Source organism: Taeniopygia guttata, chromosome 16, assembly GCF_048771995.1.
Source record: "Taeniopygia guttata chromosome 16, bTaeGut7.mat, whole genome shotgun sequence".
Lineage (NCBI taxonomy): Eukaryota > Metazoa > Chordata > Aves > Passeriformes > Estrildidae > Taeniopygia > Taeniopygia guttata.
In genome coordinates this window covers 4,950,268-4,967,058 of record NC_133041.1, presented here as the reverse complement: position 1 = coordinate 4,967,058, position 16,791 = coordinate 4,950,268, and the positions used below count along the sequence as shown (strand labels likewise).

Here is a 16,791-nt window from a genome sequence, read left to right as displayed (position 1 = left end):
AAATTCCGCTTTTTTTTTAGCCAAATTCCCGATTTTTCGCCCCAAAATTCCCGGGATTTTTTGACTCCGCCCTCCCCGGTCCCGCCCCGCCCCTCCCCCACCCCCAGGGGGGCGTGGCCGACCCAAAATTCCGGGAAATTGCCCCAAATTCGGGGTGGGGGAGGGGCAGCGGCGGCGCCATGGAGCCCCAGGTGAGGGGGGGGGGGGGAATTTTGGGGGGAATTTTGGGGATTTTTGGGATTTTTGGGGCATTTTGGGCAATTTCGGACAAGTTCGGAGCCGCTTCCGGGTGGGGGAGGAGAATTTGGGGCGAATTTTGGGAGAATTTTGGGGTTTTTTGGGGAATTTTTGAGATAATTTTGGGGGTCCCGGAGTGAATTTTGGGGATTTTTGGGAATTTTTTGGGGTTTTTTTGGAATTTTGGGCAATTTCGGAGCCGCTTCCGGGTGGGGGAGGAGAATTTGGGGGATTTTGGGGAGAATTTGGGGATTTTTTTGGGAATTTTTGGATTTTTTGAGAGAATTTTGGGGGTCCCGGAGTGAATTTTTGGGGGAAATTTTGGGGATTTTTTTGGGGAATTTTGGGCAATTTCGGAGCCGCTTCTCGGTGGGGGAGGAGAATTTGGGGCGGATTTTGGGGATTTTTGGGAATTTTTTAGAATTTTGGGGTTTTTTGTGGTTTTTTTGGCATTTTGGGCTCCCCCGGGGGCATTTTTGGGGTTGAAATTTGAATTTTGACGATTCCCGATGGGATTTTTGGGGGATTTTTTGGGTTTTTTTTGGATTTTGGGATTCCAGTTCCCTCCCAGTATTCCCAGTTCCCTCCCAGTTCATTCCCAGTTGGAATTTTTGGGTTCCCAGTTGGATTTTGATGATTTCCAGGTGAATTTTGGCGATTTCCAGGTGAATTTTGACCATTTTGGCCGTTCCCGGTGCGATTTTTTGGGGTTTTTTGGGGTTTTTTGGGGTTTTTTTGGGGGAATTTTTGGGAATTTGGGATTCCCAGTTCAATCCCAGTATTCCCAGTTCAATCCCAGTTCATTCCCAGTTGGATTTTGATGATTTCCAGGTGAATTTTGACGATTTCCAGGTGAATTTTGACCATTTTGGCCGTTCCTGGTGCGATTTTTTGGGGTTTTTTTGGGGAATTTTTGGGGTTTTTTGGGAATTTGGGATTCCCAGTTCAATCCCAGTATTCCCAGTTCAATCCCAGTTCATTCCCAGTTTGATTTTGATGATTCCCAGTTGAATTGTGACGATTCCCAGGTGAATTTTGACCATTTTGGCCGTTCCCGGTGCGATTTTTTGGGGTTTTTTTGGGTTTTTTTTGGGGGAATTTTTGGGAATTTGGGATTCCCAGTCCAATCCCAGTATTCCCAGTTGGATTTTTTGGGTTTCCCAGTTTGATTTTGATGATTTCCAGGTGAATTTTGACGATTTCCAGGTGAATTTTGACCATTTTGGCCGTTCCCGGTGCGATTTTTTTGGGGTTTTTTTGGGAATTTTTGGGAATTTGGGATTCCAGTTCCCTCCCAGTATTCCCAGTTCAATCCCAGTTCAATCCCAGTTCAATCCCAGTTCAATCCCAGTTGGATTTTGATGATTCCCAGGTGCATTTTTGGGGTTTCCAGGTGAATTTTGACCATTTTGACCATTCCCGGTGCGATTTTTTTGGGGTTTTTTTGGGGATTTTTGGGATTTTGGGATTCCCAGTTCACTCCCAGTATTCCCAGTTCAATCCCAGTTCATTCCCAGTTTGATTTTGATGATTTCCAGGTGAATTTTGACAATTTCCAGTGAATTTTGACCATTTTGACCATTCCTGGTGCGATTTTTTTGGGGTTTTTTTGGGAATTTGGGATTCCCAGTCCAATCCCAGGATTCCCAGTTCAATCCCAGTTCATTCCCAGTATTCCCAGTTGGATTTTGATGACTTCCAGGTGCATTTTTGGGGTTTCCAGGTGAATTTTGACCATTTTGGCCGTTCCCGGTGCAATTTTTTGGGGTTTTTTTGGGGATTTTTTGGGAATATGGGATTCCCAGTATTCCCAGTTCCCTCCCAGTATTCCCAGTTCAATCCCAGTTCAATCCCAGTTCATTCCCAGTTGGATTTTGATGATTTCCAGGTGAATTTTTATGATTTCCAGTGAATTTTGACCATTTTGGCCGTTCCCGGTGCGATTTTTTAGGTTTTTTGGGGGGTTTTTTTGGGGATTTTTGGGGATTTTGGGATTCCCAGTATTCCCAGTTCAATCCCAGTATTCCCAGTTGGATTTTTTGGGGTTCCCAGTTGGATTTTGATGATTTCCAGGTGAATTTTGATGATTTCCAGGTGAATTTTGACCATTTTGGCCATTCCCGGTGCGATTTTTTTGTGGGTTTTTTGGGGAATTTTTGGGAATTTGGGATTCCCAGTTGCCTCCCAGTATTCCCAGTTCAATCCCAGTTCAATCCCAGTATTCCCAGTTCAATCCCAGTTCATTCCCAGGTGGATTTCAACAATTCCCAGGTGCATTTTTGGGGTTCCAATGGGAATTTTGACCATTTTGGCCATTCCCGGTGCGATTTTTTGGGGTTTTTTTGGGGTTTTTTTGGGGATTTTGGGATTCCCAGTATTCCCAGTTCCCTCCCAGTATTCCCAGTTGGATTTTTTTGGGTTCCCAGTTGGATTTTGATGATTTCCAGGTGAATTTTGGCGATTCCCAGTGAATTTTGACCATTTTGGCCGTTCCCGGTGCGATTTTTTGGGGGTTTTTGGGGTTTTTTTGGGAATTTTTGGGAATTTGCGATTCCCAGTTCAATCCCAGTATTCCCAGTTGGATTTTTTGGGTTTCCCAGTTTGATTTTGATGATTTCCAGGTGAATTTTGACGCTTTCCAGTTGGATTTTGACGATTTCTAGTGAATTTTGACCGTTTTGGCCATTCCTGGTGCATTTTTTTGTAGTTTTTTTTGGGGAATTTTTGGGAATTTGGGATTCCCAGTTCAATCCCAGTATTCCCAGTTGGATCTGGACCCTCGCAGGGGCTGGTGCTGGTGCTGACGGGCGGTTCGGGGTTCCTGGGCTCCCACCTGGTGCAGGTGCTGCTGGAGGCGGCGCCGGAGCTTCGGGAGCTGCGGATCCTCGACCTCAACCCCGACCCCGCCATGGTCCCGGAGCGCCACCGTGAGCCCCAAAATCACCCCGATATACCCCAAAAATACCACCCAAAATCCAAAAAAATCTGCCCAAAAATCCGCCCAAAAATCACCCCAAAAATCTGCCCAAAATCTGCCCCAAAATCCCCCCCCGATTCGCCCCAAAAATCCCCAAAAATCTGCCCAAAAATCCGCCCCAAAATCCCCAAAAATCTGCCCCAAAATCCCCCCGATTCGCCCCAAAAATCCCAAAAAATCTGCCCAAAAATCCACCCCAAAATCCCCCCGATTCGCCCCAAAAATACCACCCAAAATCCCCCAAATCCGCCCTAAAATTAAAAAAAAAATCACAAAAATGTGCCCCAAAATCCCCCCGATTCGCCCCAAAAATCTGCCCCAAAATCCCAAAAAATCCGCCCCAAAATCCCCCCGATTCGCCCCAAAAATACCACCCAAAATCCAAAAAAATCCGCCCCAAAATCCCCCCCATTCGCCCCAAAAATCTGCTTCAAAATCCCCAAAATCTGCCCCAAAATCCCCCCGATTCGCCCCAAAAATCTGCCCAAAATAAAAAAAAATCCGCCCCAAAATCCTCCCGATTCGCCCCAGAAATCCCACCCAAAAATCCCAAAAAAATCCCAAAAAAATCCCCCAAAATCTGCCCCAAAATCCCCCCGATTCACCCCAAAAATCCAACACAAAATCCCCCACATTCACCCCAAAATCCCCCAAATTCGCCCTAAAATTCCAAAAAAAAATCACAAAAATCTGCCCCAAAATCCCCCCGATTCGCCCCAAAAATCCCACCCAAAATCCCCAAAAATCTGTCCCAAAATCCCCCAAATTTGCCCCCAAAAATCCGCCCCAAAATCCCTAAAAAAATCCCCAAAATATTCCCAAAAATCTGCCCCAAGATCCCCCAAATACCCCCCAAAAATCTGCCCAAAAATCTGCTCCAAAATTTTGGGGTGACTTTGGGATGACTTTGGGGTGAATTTTGGGTTAATTTAGGGTTAATTTTGGTGTTTTTGCGGTGAATTTTGGGGTGAATTTTGGGATGAATTTTGGGGTTTTTGGGGTGAATTATGGGTTTTTTGGGGTGAATTTTGGGGTGAATTTTGGGGATTTTGGGCTGAATTTTGGGGTGACTTTGGGGTGACTTTGGGGTGAATTTTGGGGTAAATTTGGGGTATTTTGGGACAGGTGACCGTGTCTGTCTGTTCCCCGGTGACGTCACTGACCCGGGCTGACTTTGGGGTGAATTTTGGGGTGAATTTTGGGTATTTTGGGACAGGTGACCGTGTCCGTCTGTTCCCCGGTGACGTCACTGACCCGGGGTGACTTTGGGGTGAATTTTGGGGTGAATTTTGGGGTGAATTTTGGGTATTTTGGGCTGAATTTTTTGGATGACTTTGGGGTGACTTTGGGGTGAATTTTGGGGTGAATTTTGGGTATTTTGGGACAGGTGACCGTGTCCGTCTGTTCCCCGGTGACGTCACTGACCCGGGGTGACTTTGGGGTGAATTTTGGGGTGAATTTTGGGTATTTTGGGATGAATTTTTTGTGTGACTTTGGGGTGACTTTGGGGTGAATTTTGGGGTGAATTTTGGGTATTTTGGGACAGGTGACCGTGTCCGTTTGTTCCCCGGTGACGTCACTGACCCGGGGTGACTTTGGGATGAATTATGGGTTTTTTGGGATGAATTTTGGGGTGAATTTTGGGGATTTTGGGTGACTTTGGGGTGAATTTTGGGGTGAATTTTGGGGTGAATTTTGGGGTGAATTTTGGGTATTTTGGGACAGGTGACCGTGTCCGGCTGTTCCCCGGTGACGTCACTGACCCGGGGTGAATTTTGGGGTGAATTTGGGGTATTTTGGGACAGGTGACCGTGTCCGTCTGTTCCCCGGTGACGTCACTGACCCGGGGTGACATTGGGGTGAATTTTGGATGAATTTTGGGGTTAATTTAGGGTGAATTTTGGGGTGAATTTTGGGGTGAATTTTGGGGTATTTGGACTGAATTTTGGGGGTTTCGGGGTGAATTTTGGGGCGATTTTGGGGTGAATTTTGGGCTGACTTTTGGGTGAATTTTGGGGTGAATTTTGGGTATTTTGGGACAGGTGACCATGGGATGACTTTGGGGTGAATTTTGGGATGAATTTGGGCTGAATTTTGGGATGAATTTTGGGGTGACTTTGGGATGAATTTGGGCTGAATTTTGGGGTTTTGGGGATAAATTTTGGGGTGAATTTTGGGTGAGTTTTGGGGTGAATTTTGGGTTAATTTAGGGTAAATTTTGGGGTTTTTTGGGTGAATTTTGGGGTGATTTTGGGAAGAATTTTGGGGTGACTGTGAGGTGAATTTGGGCTGAATTTTTTGGGTGACTTTGGGGTGTTTTTGGGGTGAATTTTGGGGTAAATTTGGCCGATTTTGGGACAGGTGACCGTGTCCGTCTGTTCCCCGGTGACGTCACGGCGCTCTCGGCGCTCTCGGCCGCTCTGGGCGGGGCTGGGGCCGTGCTCCACAGCGCCGCCCTGGTGGACGTTTGGGGGCGCTGCAGCCCCGAGGAGGTGGCCAAGGTCAACGTGCTGGGTGAGACTGGGATGGACTGGGATGGACTGGGAGGGACTGGGATATACTGGGAGGGAATTGAGGAGGGACTGGGAGGGAACTGGGGCAAACTGGGACAAACTGGGAGGGGACTGGGACAAACTGGGATATACTGGGAGGGGTTTGGGGGGGACTGGGAGGGACTGGGATAAACTGGGATAAACTGGGAGGGACTGGGAGGGGACTGGGAGGGGACTGGGAGGGGACTGGAATATACTGGGATGGACTGGGATAAACTGGGAGGGAACTGGGATATACTGGGAGGGACTGGGAGGGAACTGGGAGGGACTGGGAGGGACTGGGAGGGACTGGGATGGACTGGGAGGGAACTGGGATAAACTGGGACAAACTGGGAGGGGTTTGGGAGGGACTGGGATAAACTGGGATGGACTGGGACAAACTGGGAGGGACTGGGAGGGAACTGGGAGGGAACTGGGATATACTGGGAGGGACTGGGAGGGACTGGGAGGGAACTGGGAGGGACTGGGAGGGGTTTGGGGGGGACTGGGATATACTGGGAGGGACTGGGAATGGGACTGGGTTATACTGGGAGGGGTTTGGGGGGGACTGGGATATACTGGGAGGGACTGGGAATGGGACTGGGAGGGACTGGGATATACTGGGAGGGACTGGGAGGGAACTGGGAGAGATTTGGGGGGGACTGGGACTAACTGGGACAAACTGGGAGGGGTTTGGGGGGGACTGGGATATACTGGGAGGGACTGAGAACAAACTGGGAGGGAACTGGAATATACTGGGATGGACTGGGAGGGAACTGGGAGGGAACTGGGAGGGACTGGGAGGGGTTTGGGGGGGACTGGGAGGGACTGGGATATACTGGGAACAAACTGGGAGGGACTGGGATGAACTGGGAGGGACTGGGAGGGGTTTGAGGGGCACTGGGACAAACTGGGATAAACTGGGGGGGGACTGGGAGGGCCCGGGGCTCTTTTTTGGGTTTTTTTTTTAAGGGGATTTGTGGAGAATTTTTTGGGATAATTGTGGGGTATTTTGGGGATATTTTGGGGGTATTTTGAGGTTAATTTCAGGATCTTTTCAGGGTATTTTGGGGAGATTTTTGGGGTGATTTCAGGATATTTTTGGGGTATTTTCAGGGTATTTTGGGGATATTTTTGAGGTATTTTTGGGCTATTTTTGGGGTAATTTCAGGATATTTTGGGGATATTTTTCGGATAATTTCAGGATATTTTGGGGATATTTTTGGGGTAATCTCAGGGTATTTTGGGGATATTTTTGGGGCGGTTCCAGGCTATTTTTGGGGTAATTTCAGGATATTTTGGGGATATTTTGGGGATATATTTGGGGAGGCTCCAGGCTATTTTTGGGGTGATTTCAGGATATTTTGGGGATATTTTTGGGGTAATTTCAGGATATTTTGGGGATATTTTGGGGATATATTTGGGGAGGCTCCAGGCTATTTTTGGGGTGATTTCAGGATATTTTGGGGATATTTTTGGGGCAATCTCAGGATATTTTGGGGATATTTTGGGGCTATTTTTGGGGTGATTTCAGGGTATTTTGGGGATATTTTTAGGGTATTTTGGAGATATTTTTTGGCTAATTTCAGGATATTTTGGGGCTATGTTGGGGATATTTTTGGGGCAGTTCCAGGCTATTTTTGGGGTAATTTCAGGGTATTTTGGGGATATTTTGGGGATATTTTTGGGGTGGTTCCAGGCTATTTTTGGGGTAATTTCAGGATCTTTTGGGGATATTTTGGGGATTTTTTTTGGTAATTTCAGGGTATTTTGGGGATATGTTTGGGGTAATTTCAGGATATTTTGGGGATATTTTGGGGATATTTTTGGGGCGGTTCCAGGCTATTTTTGGGGTAATTTCAGGAGGTTTTGGGGATATTTTTGGGGTGATTTCAGGATATTTTGGGGATATTTTGGGGTCTGTTTTTGGGGTGGTTCTAGGCTATTTTTGGAGTAATTTCAGGGTATTTTTGGGATAATTTCAGAGTATTTTGGGGATATCTTGGGGATATTTTTGGGGTGGTTCCAGGCTATTTTTGGGGTAATTTCAGGATATTTTGGGGATATTTTTGGAGTGGTTTCAGGATATTTTGGGGATATTTTGGGGATATTTTTGGGGTGATTTCAGGCGGTTTTGGGGATATTTTTGGGGAGGTTCCGGGCTATTTTTGGGGTGATTTCAGGCGGTTTTGGGGATATTTTTGGGGCGGTTCCAGGCTATTTTTGGGGCAATCTCAGGATATTTTGGGGCTATTTTGGGGATATTTTTGGGGAGGTTCTGGGCTATTTTTGGGGTGATTTCAGGCGGTTTTGGGTGCTTTTCCAGGCACCAAGAACGTGATCCGGGCCTGCCGGGCCGCGGGGGTGCCGGTGCTGATCTACACCAGCAGCATGGAGGTGGTGGGGCCCAACACCCGCGGGGACCCCTTCGTCAGGTGGGGACCCCAAAAACCCCGAAACGCGCCCCAAAACACCCCGGAGCAAAAAATGCACCCCAAAAACGGACCCGGCGCCCCCAAAAACCCCAAAAAACACCCCAAAAACGGACTCAGCGCCCCCAAAAACCCCAAAAACGGACCCGGCGCCCCCAAAAACCCCCAAAACCACCCCAAAAACGGACTCAGCGCCCCCAAAAACCCCAAAAACGGACCCGGCGCCCCCAAAAACCCCCAAAACCACCCCAAAAATGGACTCGGCGCCCCCAAAAACCCAAAAAACACCCCAAAAATCACCCAAAACCCCCAAAAACCCCAAAAATGGAATCGGTGCCACCAAACACCCCAAAAAACACCCAAAAAATCACCCCAAAACCCCAAAAATTGCCTCAAAATTGGAATTGGCACCCCCAAAAACCCCAAAAATGGAATCAGTGCCCCAAAAAAAACCCCAAAAATGGAATTGGCACCCCCAAAAACCCCAAAAAACACCCAAAAAATCACCCCAAAACCACAAAAACTGCCTCAAAACTGGAATTGGTGACCCCAAAAACCCCAAAAATGGACTCAGTACCCCCAAAAACCCCAAAATGCAACCCAAAAATGGAATTGGCTCCCCAAATACCCCAAAAAACACCCCAAAAATCACCCAAAACCCCCAAAAACCCCAAAAATGGAATCGGTGCCACCAAACACCCCAAAAAACACCCCAAAAATCACCCCAAAACCACAAAAACTGGCTCAAAAACGGAATCGGTGCCCCCAAAAACCCCAAAAATTGACTCAGTACCCCCAAAAACCCCAAAATGCAACCCAAAAATGGAATTGGCACCCCCAAAAACCTTAAAAAACACCCCAAAGAACCCCAAAAATTTACTCAGCGTCCCAAAAACCCCCTAAAACCACCTCAAAATTGGACTTGGCACCCCCAAAAACCCCAAAATGCACCCCAAAATCACCCAAAACCCGAAATGCACCCAAGAAACCCCAAAATTGGACTAAACACCCCCCAAAAACCCAAAAATAACCCAAAACTGCCCCAAAAAATGGATTTGGCTCCCCCAAAACAAGAAAATTTGGTGATTTTGAGGCGATTTTTGGCCGTTTTGGGGCCAAATTTCGCCGGATTTTTGGGGATTTTTTTAGGAATTTTGGGGATTTTGGGATTTTGGGGTGAATTTGGGCATTTTTGGGTCTCCCAAACCCCCCAAAAAAATGAAAATTTAAGGCGAGATTCGGTGATTTTGAGGCGATTTTTGGCCGTTTTTGGGCCGAATTTCGCCGGATTTTTTAGGGGTTTTTTTAGGAATTTTGGGGAATTTTGGATTTCGTGATTTTGGGGTGAATTTTGGGGATTTTGGGTCGCAGGGGGGACGAGGAGACGCCGTACCCCACCCGGCACTCGGAGCCGTACCCGCTCAGCAAAGCTCAGGCCGAGCGCCTCGTCCTGGAGGCCAACGGGAAACCCGTGAGGAAAAGCCGGAATTCGGGAATTTTGGGGAAAAAATCGGGAATTTGGGGGAAAAATACGGGAATTTGGGCAAAAATACGGGAATTTGGGGAAAAAATACGGGAATTTGGGACAAAAATATGGGAATTTGGGGGAAAAATACGGGAACTTGGGGGGAAAATATGAGAATTTGGGGGAAAAGTCGGGGAATTTGGGGCAAAAAATTGGGAATTTGGGGGAAAAAATTGGGAATTTGGGGGAAAAATATGGGAATTTGGGGGAAAAAAATTGGGAATTTGGGGGAAAATCCGGGAATTCGGGGCAAAAATATGGAAATTTGGGGGAAAAATATGGGAATTTGGGGGAAAAATACGGGAATTTGGGGCAAAAAATTGGGAATTTGGGGAAAAAAATGGGAATTTGGGGGGAAAAACTGGGAATTTGGGGGAAAAATATGAGAATTTGGGGAAAAAATCTGGGAATTTGGGGGAAAAATCCGGGAATTTGGGGCAAAAATCTGGGAATTTGGGGGAAAATACGGGAATTGGGGAAAAATCCGGGAATTCGGAGCAGAGATCCGGGAATTTGGGGAAAAAAATCAGAAAATTTGGGGAAAAAACTCAGGAGGTGGGGAAAAAATCTGGGAATTTCGGATGTAAATGGAAAATCCGTGAAGAAAAGCCAAAATTCGGGAATTCCGGGCAAAATTTGGGAATTTGGGGAAAAAATATGGGAATTTGGGGAAAAAATCCAGGAATTTGGGGAAAAAATACGGGAATTTGGGGGAAAAATTTGGGAATTTGGGGCAAAAATATGGGAATTTGGGATGGAAATGTCAAATCTGTGAGGAAAAGCCAAAATTCGGGAATTCCGGGGCAAAAAACTGGGAATTTGGGATAAAAATATGGGAATTTGGGGGAAAATCTGGGAATTCGAGAGAAAATCTGGAAATTTGGGGCAAAAATATGGGAATTTTGGCTGGAATTTTTGGGGATTTTTGGCTGGAATTTTTTGGAATTTCGGGTGGGATTTTTGGGATTTCGGGTGGAATTTTTTGGGATTTTTGGCTGGAATTAATGGGATTTTGGGTGGAATTTTTTGGGATTTCAGCTGAAATTTTTTGGGATTTTGTGTGGACTTAATAAGATTTTTGGGTGGAATTTTTGGGATTTCAGCTGGAATTTTTGGCTGGAATCTTTGGGATTTTGGCTGGAATTTTTGGGATTTCGGGTGGAATTTTCAGCTGGATTTTTTGGGGGTTTTTTTGTTGTAATTTTTTGGGGATTTAATCTGGAATTTTTGGGGTTGCAGGTGGCGGGCGGGGCCCGGCTGGTGACCCTGGCCCTGCGCCCCACCGGCATTTTGGGGATTTTTGGGTGTAATTTTTGAGATTTTGGGTAGAATTTTTGGGGATTTCAGCTGGAATTTTTTGGGATTTCGGGTGGAATTAATGGGCTTTGGGGTGGAATTTGTGGGAATTTTGGGTGGAATTTTTTGGGATTTTGGGTGGGATTTTTGGGATTTCGGGTGGAATCGTTGGGATTTCAGGTGGAATTTTTGGGTGGAATTTTTGGGATTTTGGCTGGAATTTTTTGGGATTTCGGGTGGAATTTTTGGGTGGAATTAATGGGATTTTTGGGTGTAATTTTTTGGGATTTAATCTGGAATTTTTGGGGTTGCAGGTGGCGGGCGGGGCCCGGCTGGTGACCCTGGCCCTGCGCCCCACCGGCATTTTTGGGATTTTGGGTGGAATTAATGGGATTTCGGGTGGGATTTTTGGGATTTTGGGTGGAATTTTTTGGGATTTCGGGTGGGATTTTTGGGATTTGGGGTGGAATTTTTGGGTGGAAGTTTTGGGATTTGGGGTGGAATTAATGGGATTTTGGGTGGATTTTTTGGGATTTCGGGTGGAATTTTTGGGTGGAATTTTCGGGATTTTGGGTGTAATTTTTGGGGTTCCAGGTGTAATTTTTGGGGTTGCAGGTGGCGGGCGGGGCCCGGCTGGTGACCCTGGCCCTGCGCCCCACCGGCATTTTCGGGGATTTTTGGGTGGAATTTTTGGGATTTTGGGTGTAAATAATGGGATTTCGGCTGGAATTTTTTGGTGGATTTTTTTGGGATTTTGGGTGGAATTTTTGGCTGTAATTTTTTGGGGATTTCATCTGGAATTTTTGGGGTTGCAGGTGGCGGGCGGGGCCCGGCTGGTGACCCTGGCCCTGCGCCCCACCGGCATTTTCGGGGAGCGGCACCCGCTGCTGGAGCTCTTCTACCGGCGGGGGAGGGGCCTGGGGGGGAGGGTGCCCCGGACCCTCCCCCGCAACGCCGAACACGCCCGCGTCTACGCAGGTGAGGGGGCACCCCAAAATTCACCCAAAAATCACCTGGGCACCCCAAAAATGTACCCCAAACTCACCTGGGCACCCCAAAAATGTACCCAAAACTCACCTGGGCACCCCAAAAATGCACCCAAAACTCATCTGGGCACCCCAAAATGTACCCAAAACTCACCTGGGCACCCCAAAATTCACCTGGGCACCCCAAAAATGCACCCAAAACTCACCTGGGCACCCCAAAAATGTACCCAAAAATCACCTGGGCACCCCAAAATGTACCCAAAACTCACCTGGGCACCCCAAAAATGTACCCAAAACTCACCTGGTCACCCCAAAATACACCTGGGGACACCCAAAACTCACCTGGGCACCCCAAAAATGTACCCAAAACTCACCTGGGCACCCCAAAATATACCTGGGGACACCCAAAACTCACCTGGGCACCCCCAAAAATCACCTGGGCACCCCAAAATTCACCTGGGCACCCCAAAAATGTACCCAAAAATCACCTGGGCACCCCAAAACTCACCTGGGCACCTCCAAAACTCACCTGGGCACCCCCAAAACTCACCTGGGCACCCCAAAAATGTACCCAAAACTCACCTGGGCACCCTCAAAATACAACTAGGGGCACCCAAAATACACCCAAAACTCACCTGGGCACCCCCAAAACTCACCTGGGCACCCCAAAATTTACCTGGGGACACCCAAAACTCACCTGGGCACCCCAAAAATGTACCCAAAACTCACCTGGGCACCCCAAAAATGCACACAAAACTCACCTGGGGAGACCCAAAACTCACCTGGGGACCCCAAAAATCACCTGGGAACCCCAAAATTCACCCAAAAATCACCTGGGAACCCCAAAAATTTACCCAAAACTCACCTGGGCACCCCAAAATACACCCAAAACGCACCTGGGCACCCCAAAATGTACCCAAAACTCACCTGGGGAGACCCAAAACTCACCTGGGCACCCCCAAAACTCACCTGGGCACCCCAAAACTCACCTGGGCACCCCAAAATATACCTGGGGACACACAAAAATCACCTGGGGAGACCCAAAAATGTACCCAAAAATCACCTGGGCACCCCAAAATGCACCTGGGCACCCCAAAATATACCTGGGGACACCCAAAATGTACCTGGGGACACCCAAAATGTACCTGGGGACACCCAAAATGCACCTGGGCACCCCAAACTCACCTGGGCACCCCCAAAACACACCCCATAAAATCCCAAAAAAAAAAAAAAAAAACAAAAATCCCCAAATTTTCCTAAATTTCCCCAAATTTCTCCCAAATTCCTGGCAGGAAACGTGGCCTGGATGCACCTCCTGGCCACTCTATTAATCCCCCCATAAAATCCCTGAATTTCACTTAAATTTCACCCAAATTTTGCCAAAAAATGCCTATAAAATCCCCAAAAAACCCCCAAAAATACCCAAAAAAACCCAAAAATCCCCAAATTTTCCCAAATTTTCCCAATTTTCCCCCAAACTCTGCAGGAAACGTGGCCTGGATGCACCTTCTGACCACAGTAAATCCTCCCATAAAACCCCTGAATTTCGCTCAAATTTCACCCAAATTTCACCAAAAAATCCCCAAAAAAAGCCCCAAAATCCCCAAATTTTCCCTAAAAATCCCCAAATTTTCCCAAAAACCCCTAAATTTCCCCCAATTTCCCGCAGGAAACGTGGCCTGGATGCACCTGCTGGCCGCCCGCGCCGCCCGCGCCCGCCCGGCCTCGGTGGGCGGCGAGTTTTTCTTCTGCTACGACGCGTCTCCGTGGGCGCCCTACGAGGAGTTCAACCTCCTCCTGCTGGGCCCCGCCGGCATCTCGGGGGGTCCCCGCGTGCCCCCCAAACTCTCGGCGCTGCTGGCCTGGTTCAACGGGGTCCTCAGGGCCGTTTTGGGGCGTTTCGGGGTGTTTTTCGCGCCGCTGCTGAACCCCTACACGTGGGCGGTGGCGTCCACCCCGTTCAGCGTCCGCACGGCCAAGGCCGAGCGGGAGTTGGGCTACCGGCCGCTCTTCTCCTGGGAGGAGGCGCGGGAGAGGACGGCGGGGTGGCTGAGGCAGCTGGACGGGGCGTGAAGGGGTTAAAAACGGGAGGAAACGGGGTGAAAATGGGGGAAAATGGTGAAAAATGCGGAAAAATGGTGAAAAAACGGGCGGAAATGGTGAAAAAATGGGGGGAAATGGTGAGGAAATGGGGGAGAAAGGGTTAAAAACGGCAGTTGGAGGAGGAAAGGAATACTGGAGTGGGTCTGGACATGGAGGGGTTAAAAACGGGAGGAAACGGGGAAAAAATGGCAAAAATGGGAAAAAAATGGCAAAAAAAGGGAAAAAAATCCAGAAAAGCAGCGGGGAAATGGGGAAGAAAGGGTTAAAAATGGTGGCTGGAGGAGGAAATGGTCATGGGGTGGGTCTGGACATGGAGGGGTTAAAAACGGGAAGAAACGAGGTAAAAATGGGGGGAAACGGTGAAAAAAATGCGGAAAAATGGTGAAAAAACGACGGAAAACGGTGAAAAAATGGCGGGGAAATGGGGAAGAAAGGGTTAAAAATGGCGGTTGGAGGAGGAAATGGTCGTGGTTTGGGTCTGGACATGAAGGGGTTAAAAATTGGAAGAAATGGTGCAAAAATGGCGAAAATGGGAAAAAATGGGGAAAATGGCAAAAAAAGGGAAAAAAATCCAGAAAAACAGCGGGGAAATGGGGGAGAAAGGGTTAAAAATGGTGGTTGGAGGAGGAAATGGATCCTCGAGTGGGTGTGGACATGGAGGGGTTAAAAATGGGGGGAAATGGGGCAAAAATGGCAAAAATTGGAAAAAAATTGGTGAAAAAATGGGGGGAAACAGTGAAAAATTGGGGGGAAATGGGAGAGAAAGGGTTAAACATGGCGGTTGGAGGAGGAATTGGTCGTGGTTTGGGTCTGGACATGGAGGGGTTAAAAATGGGCAAAAATGGGGAAAAAAATGGGAAAAATGGCAAAAATTGGTGAAAATTGGTGAAAAAATGGGAAAAAATGGTGGGGAAATGGGAAAGAAAGGGTTAAAAATGGCGGTTGGAGGAGGAAATGGATCCTGGAGTGGGTCTGGACATGGAGGGGTTAAGAATTGGAGGAAATGGGGGGAAAATGTGAAAAAATGGTGGAAAAAGGGGGGGAAACGGTGAAAAAATGGTGGAAAAATGCATTAAAAAATGAGAAAAAAAGGAAAATGCGGCCGGGATTTGGGTCTGATCCTGATCCCGAGGGAAATCCAGGCCGGGATTTGGGTCTGATCCCGATCCTGAGGGAAATCCAGGCCGGGATTTGGGTCTGATCCCGATCCCGAGGGAAATCCAGGCCGGGATTTGCTCCTGATCCCGATCCCGAGGGAAATCCAGTCCGGGATTTGGGTCTGATCCCACTCCAGACCAGAATCCAGTCCGGGATTTGGGTCTGATCCAGGCCGGGATTTGCTCCTGATCCCACTCCAGGCCGGGTTTTCCCCCAATCCCAAAGAAATTCCGGGATTCTCCCCCAAAATCTCCCCCGTAAATCCACTCCGGGTTTTCCCCATTCCCGATCCCATTCCTCGCCTCCCTTCGGATCCACTCCGGGTTTTCCCTCCGCCCCCACTTTGATTTTTTGGGTGAAATTCCGAATAAAACGGGAAAAAAACCGGATTTTTCTGGGAATTTTGGGAATTCCCTCAAAATTTGGGATTTTCCTTCCATTTCGGGAATTTCCTGGGAATTTTGGGACTTTTTTGGGGCATTTTTGGGGGATTTTTGGGTGAATTTGGGGCCATTTTTGGGGTCCAATTTGGGAGAATTTCAGGGCCATTTTTTGGGAACTTTTGGACTTTTTTTGGGAATTTTGGATCCATATGTCGAGTTTCTTTTTTTTGGGAATTTTGGATCCAATTTTTTGGGAATTTCGGACTGAACTTTTGGGACCTTTTTTCCCGTTCTTTTGGGAATTTTTGGGTCCATTTTTAGGGAATTTTAGGTGGAAATTTGGGGGAAATTTTTTGCCTTTTTTTTGGGAATTTTGAGGCCCTTTTTTGGGAACTTTTTGCCCTTTTTATGGGGAATTTTGGCTCCATTTTTTGGCAATTTTTGCCTTTTTCTGGGGAACTTTGGCTCTGTTTTTTTTTTTTTTTGAAATTTTGGCTCCAATTTTTGCCTTATTTTTGGGGAATTTTGACACTGGTTTTTTGGGAATTTTGGCTCCATTTTTTATCCAACTTTTTGCCTTTTTTTGGAGAATTTTTGATCCGTTTTTTGGGGGAATTTTGGCTCCATTTTTTGGCAATTTTTGCCTTATTTTTGGGGAATTTTGGCTCCATTTTTTGCCAACTTTTTGCCTTTTTTTGGAGAATTTTGGCTCCTTTTTTTGCCAACTTTTTGCCTTTTTTTTGGGAATTTTGGCTCTGTTTTTTTGGGAATTTTGGCTCCGTTTTTTAGCAACTTTTTGCCTTTTTTGGGGGGAATTTTGGCTCCGTTTTTTACCAACTTTTTGCCTTTTTTTGGGGAATTTTAGCTCAGGTTTTTGGGGTAATTTTGGCTCCATTTTTTGGCAATTTTTGCCTTATTTTTGGAGAATTTTGGGTCCTTTTTTTGGAGAATTTTTGATCAGTATTTTGGGGGAATTTTGGCTCCTTTTTTTGGCAAATTTTGCCTTTTTTAGGAAATTTAGGCTCAGTTTTTTGGGGGAATTTTGGCTCCATTTTTTGCCAACTTTTTTCCTTTTTTGGGGGAATTTTGGCTCAGTTCTTTTGGGAATTTTGGCTCCATTTTTGGCAATTTTTGCCTTTTTTTAGGAAATTTTGGCTCTGTTT

The 16,791-nt window shown here is 47.1% G+C and overlaps 1 protein-coding gene across 1 annotated transcript; it reads left to right on the top strand.

The window, feature by feature from the left end:
* The first annotated feature begins 40 nt into the window (after positions 1 to 40).
* On the top strand, positions 41 to 15,634 carry HSD3B7 (hydroxy-delta-5-steroid dehydrogenase, 3 beta- and steroid delta-isomerase 7). Its single transcript, XM_072936369.1, has 7 exons — positions 41 to 191; positions 3,023 to 3,164; positions 5,576 to 5,728; positions 8,072 to 8,180; positions 9,549 to 9,648; positions 11,814 to 11,976; positions 13,654 to 15,634. Exons 1-7 carry the CDS (start codon positions 180 to 182, stop codon positions 14,055 to 14,057), a joined length of 1,083 nt encoding a protein of 360 aa, XP_072792470.1. The 5' UTR covers positions 41 to 179; the 3' UTR covers positions 14,058 to 15,634.
* The last annotated feature ends 1,157 nt before the right edge of the window (positions 15,635 to 16,791 follow it).

Bases quoted from the DNA above. Each gene is read 5' to 3' on its own strand.
- HSD3B7 (XM_072936369.1), top strand. The intron at 3,165-5,575 runs GTGAGCCCCAAA...ATTTTGGGACAG, and splicing joins CATGGTCCCGGAGCGCCACC to GTGACCGTGTCCGTCTGTTC. The intron at 5,729-8,071 runs GTGAGACTGGGA...GTGCTTTTCCAG, and splicing joins GGCCAAGGTCAACGTGCTGG to GCACCAAGAACGTGATCCGG.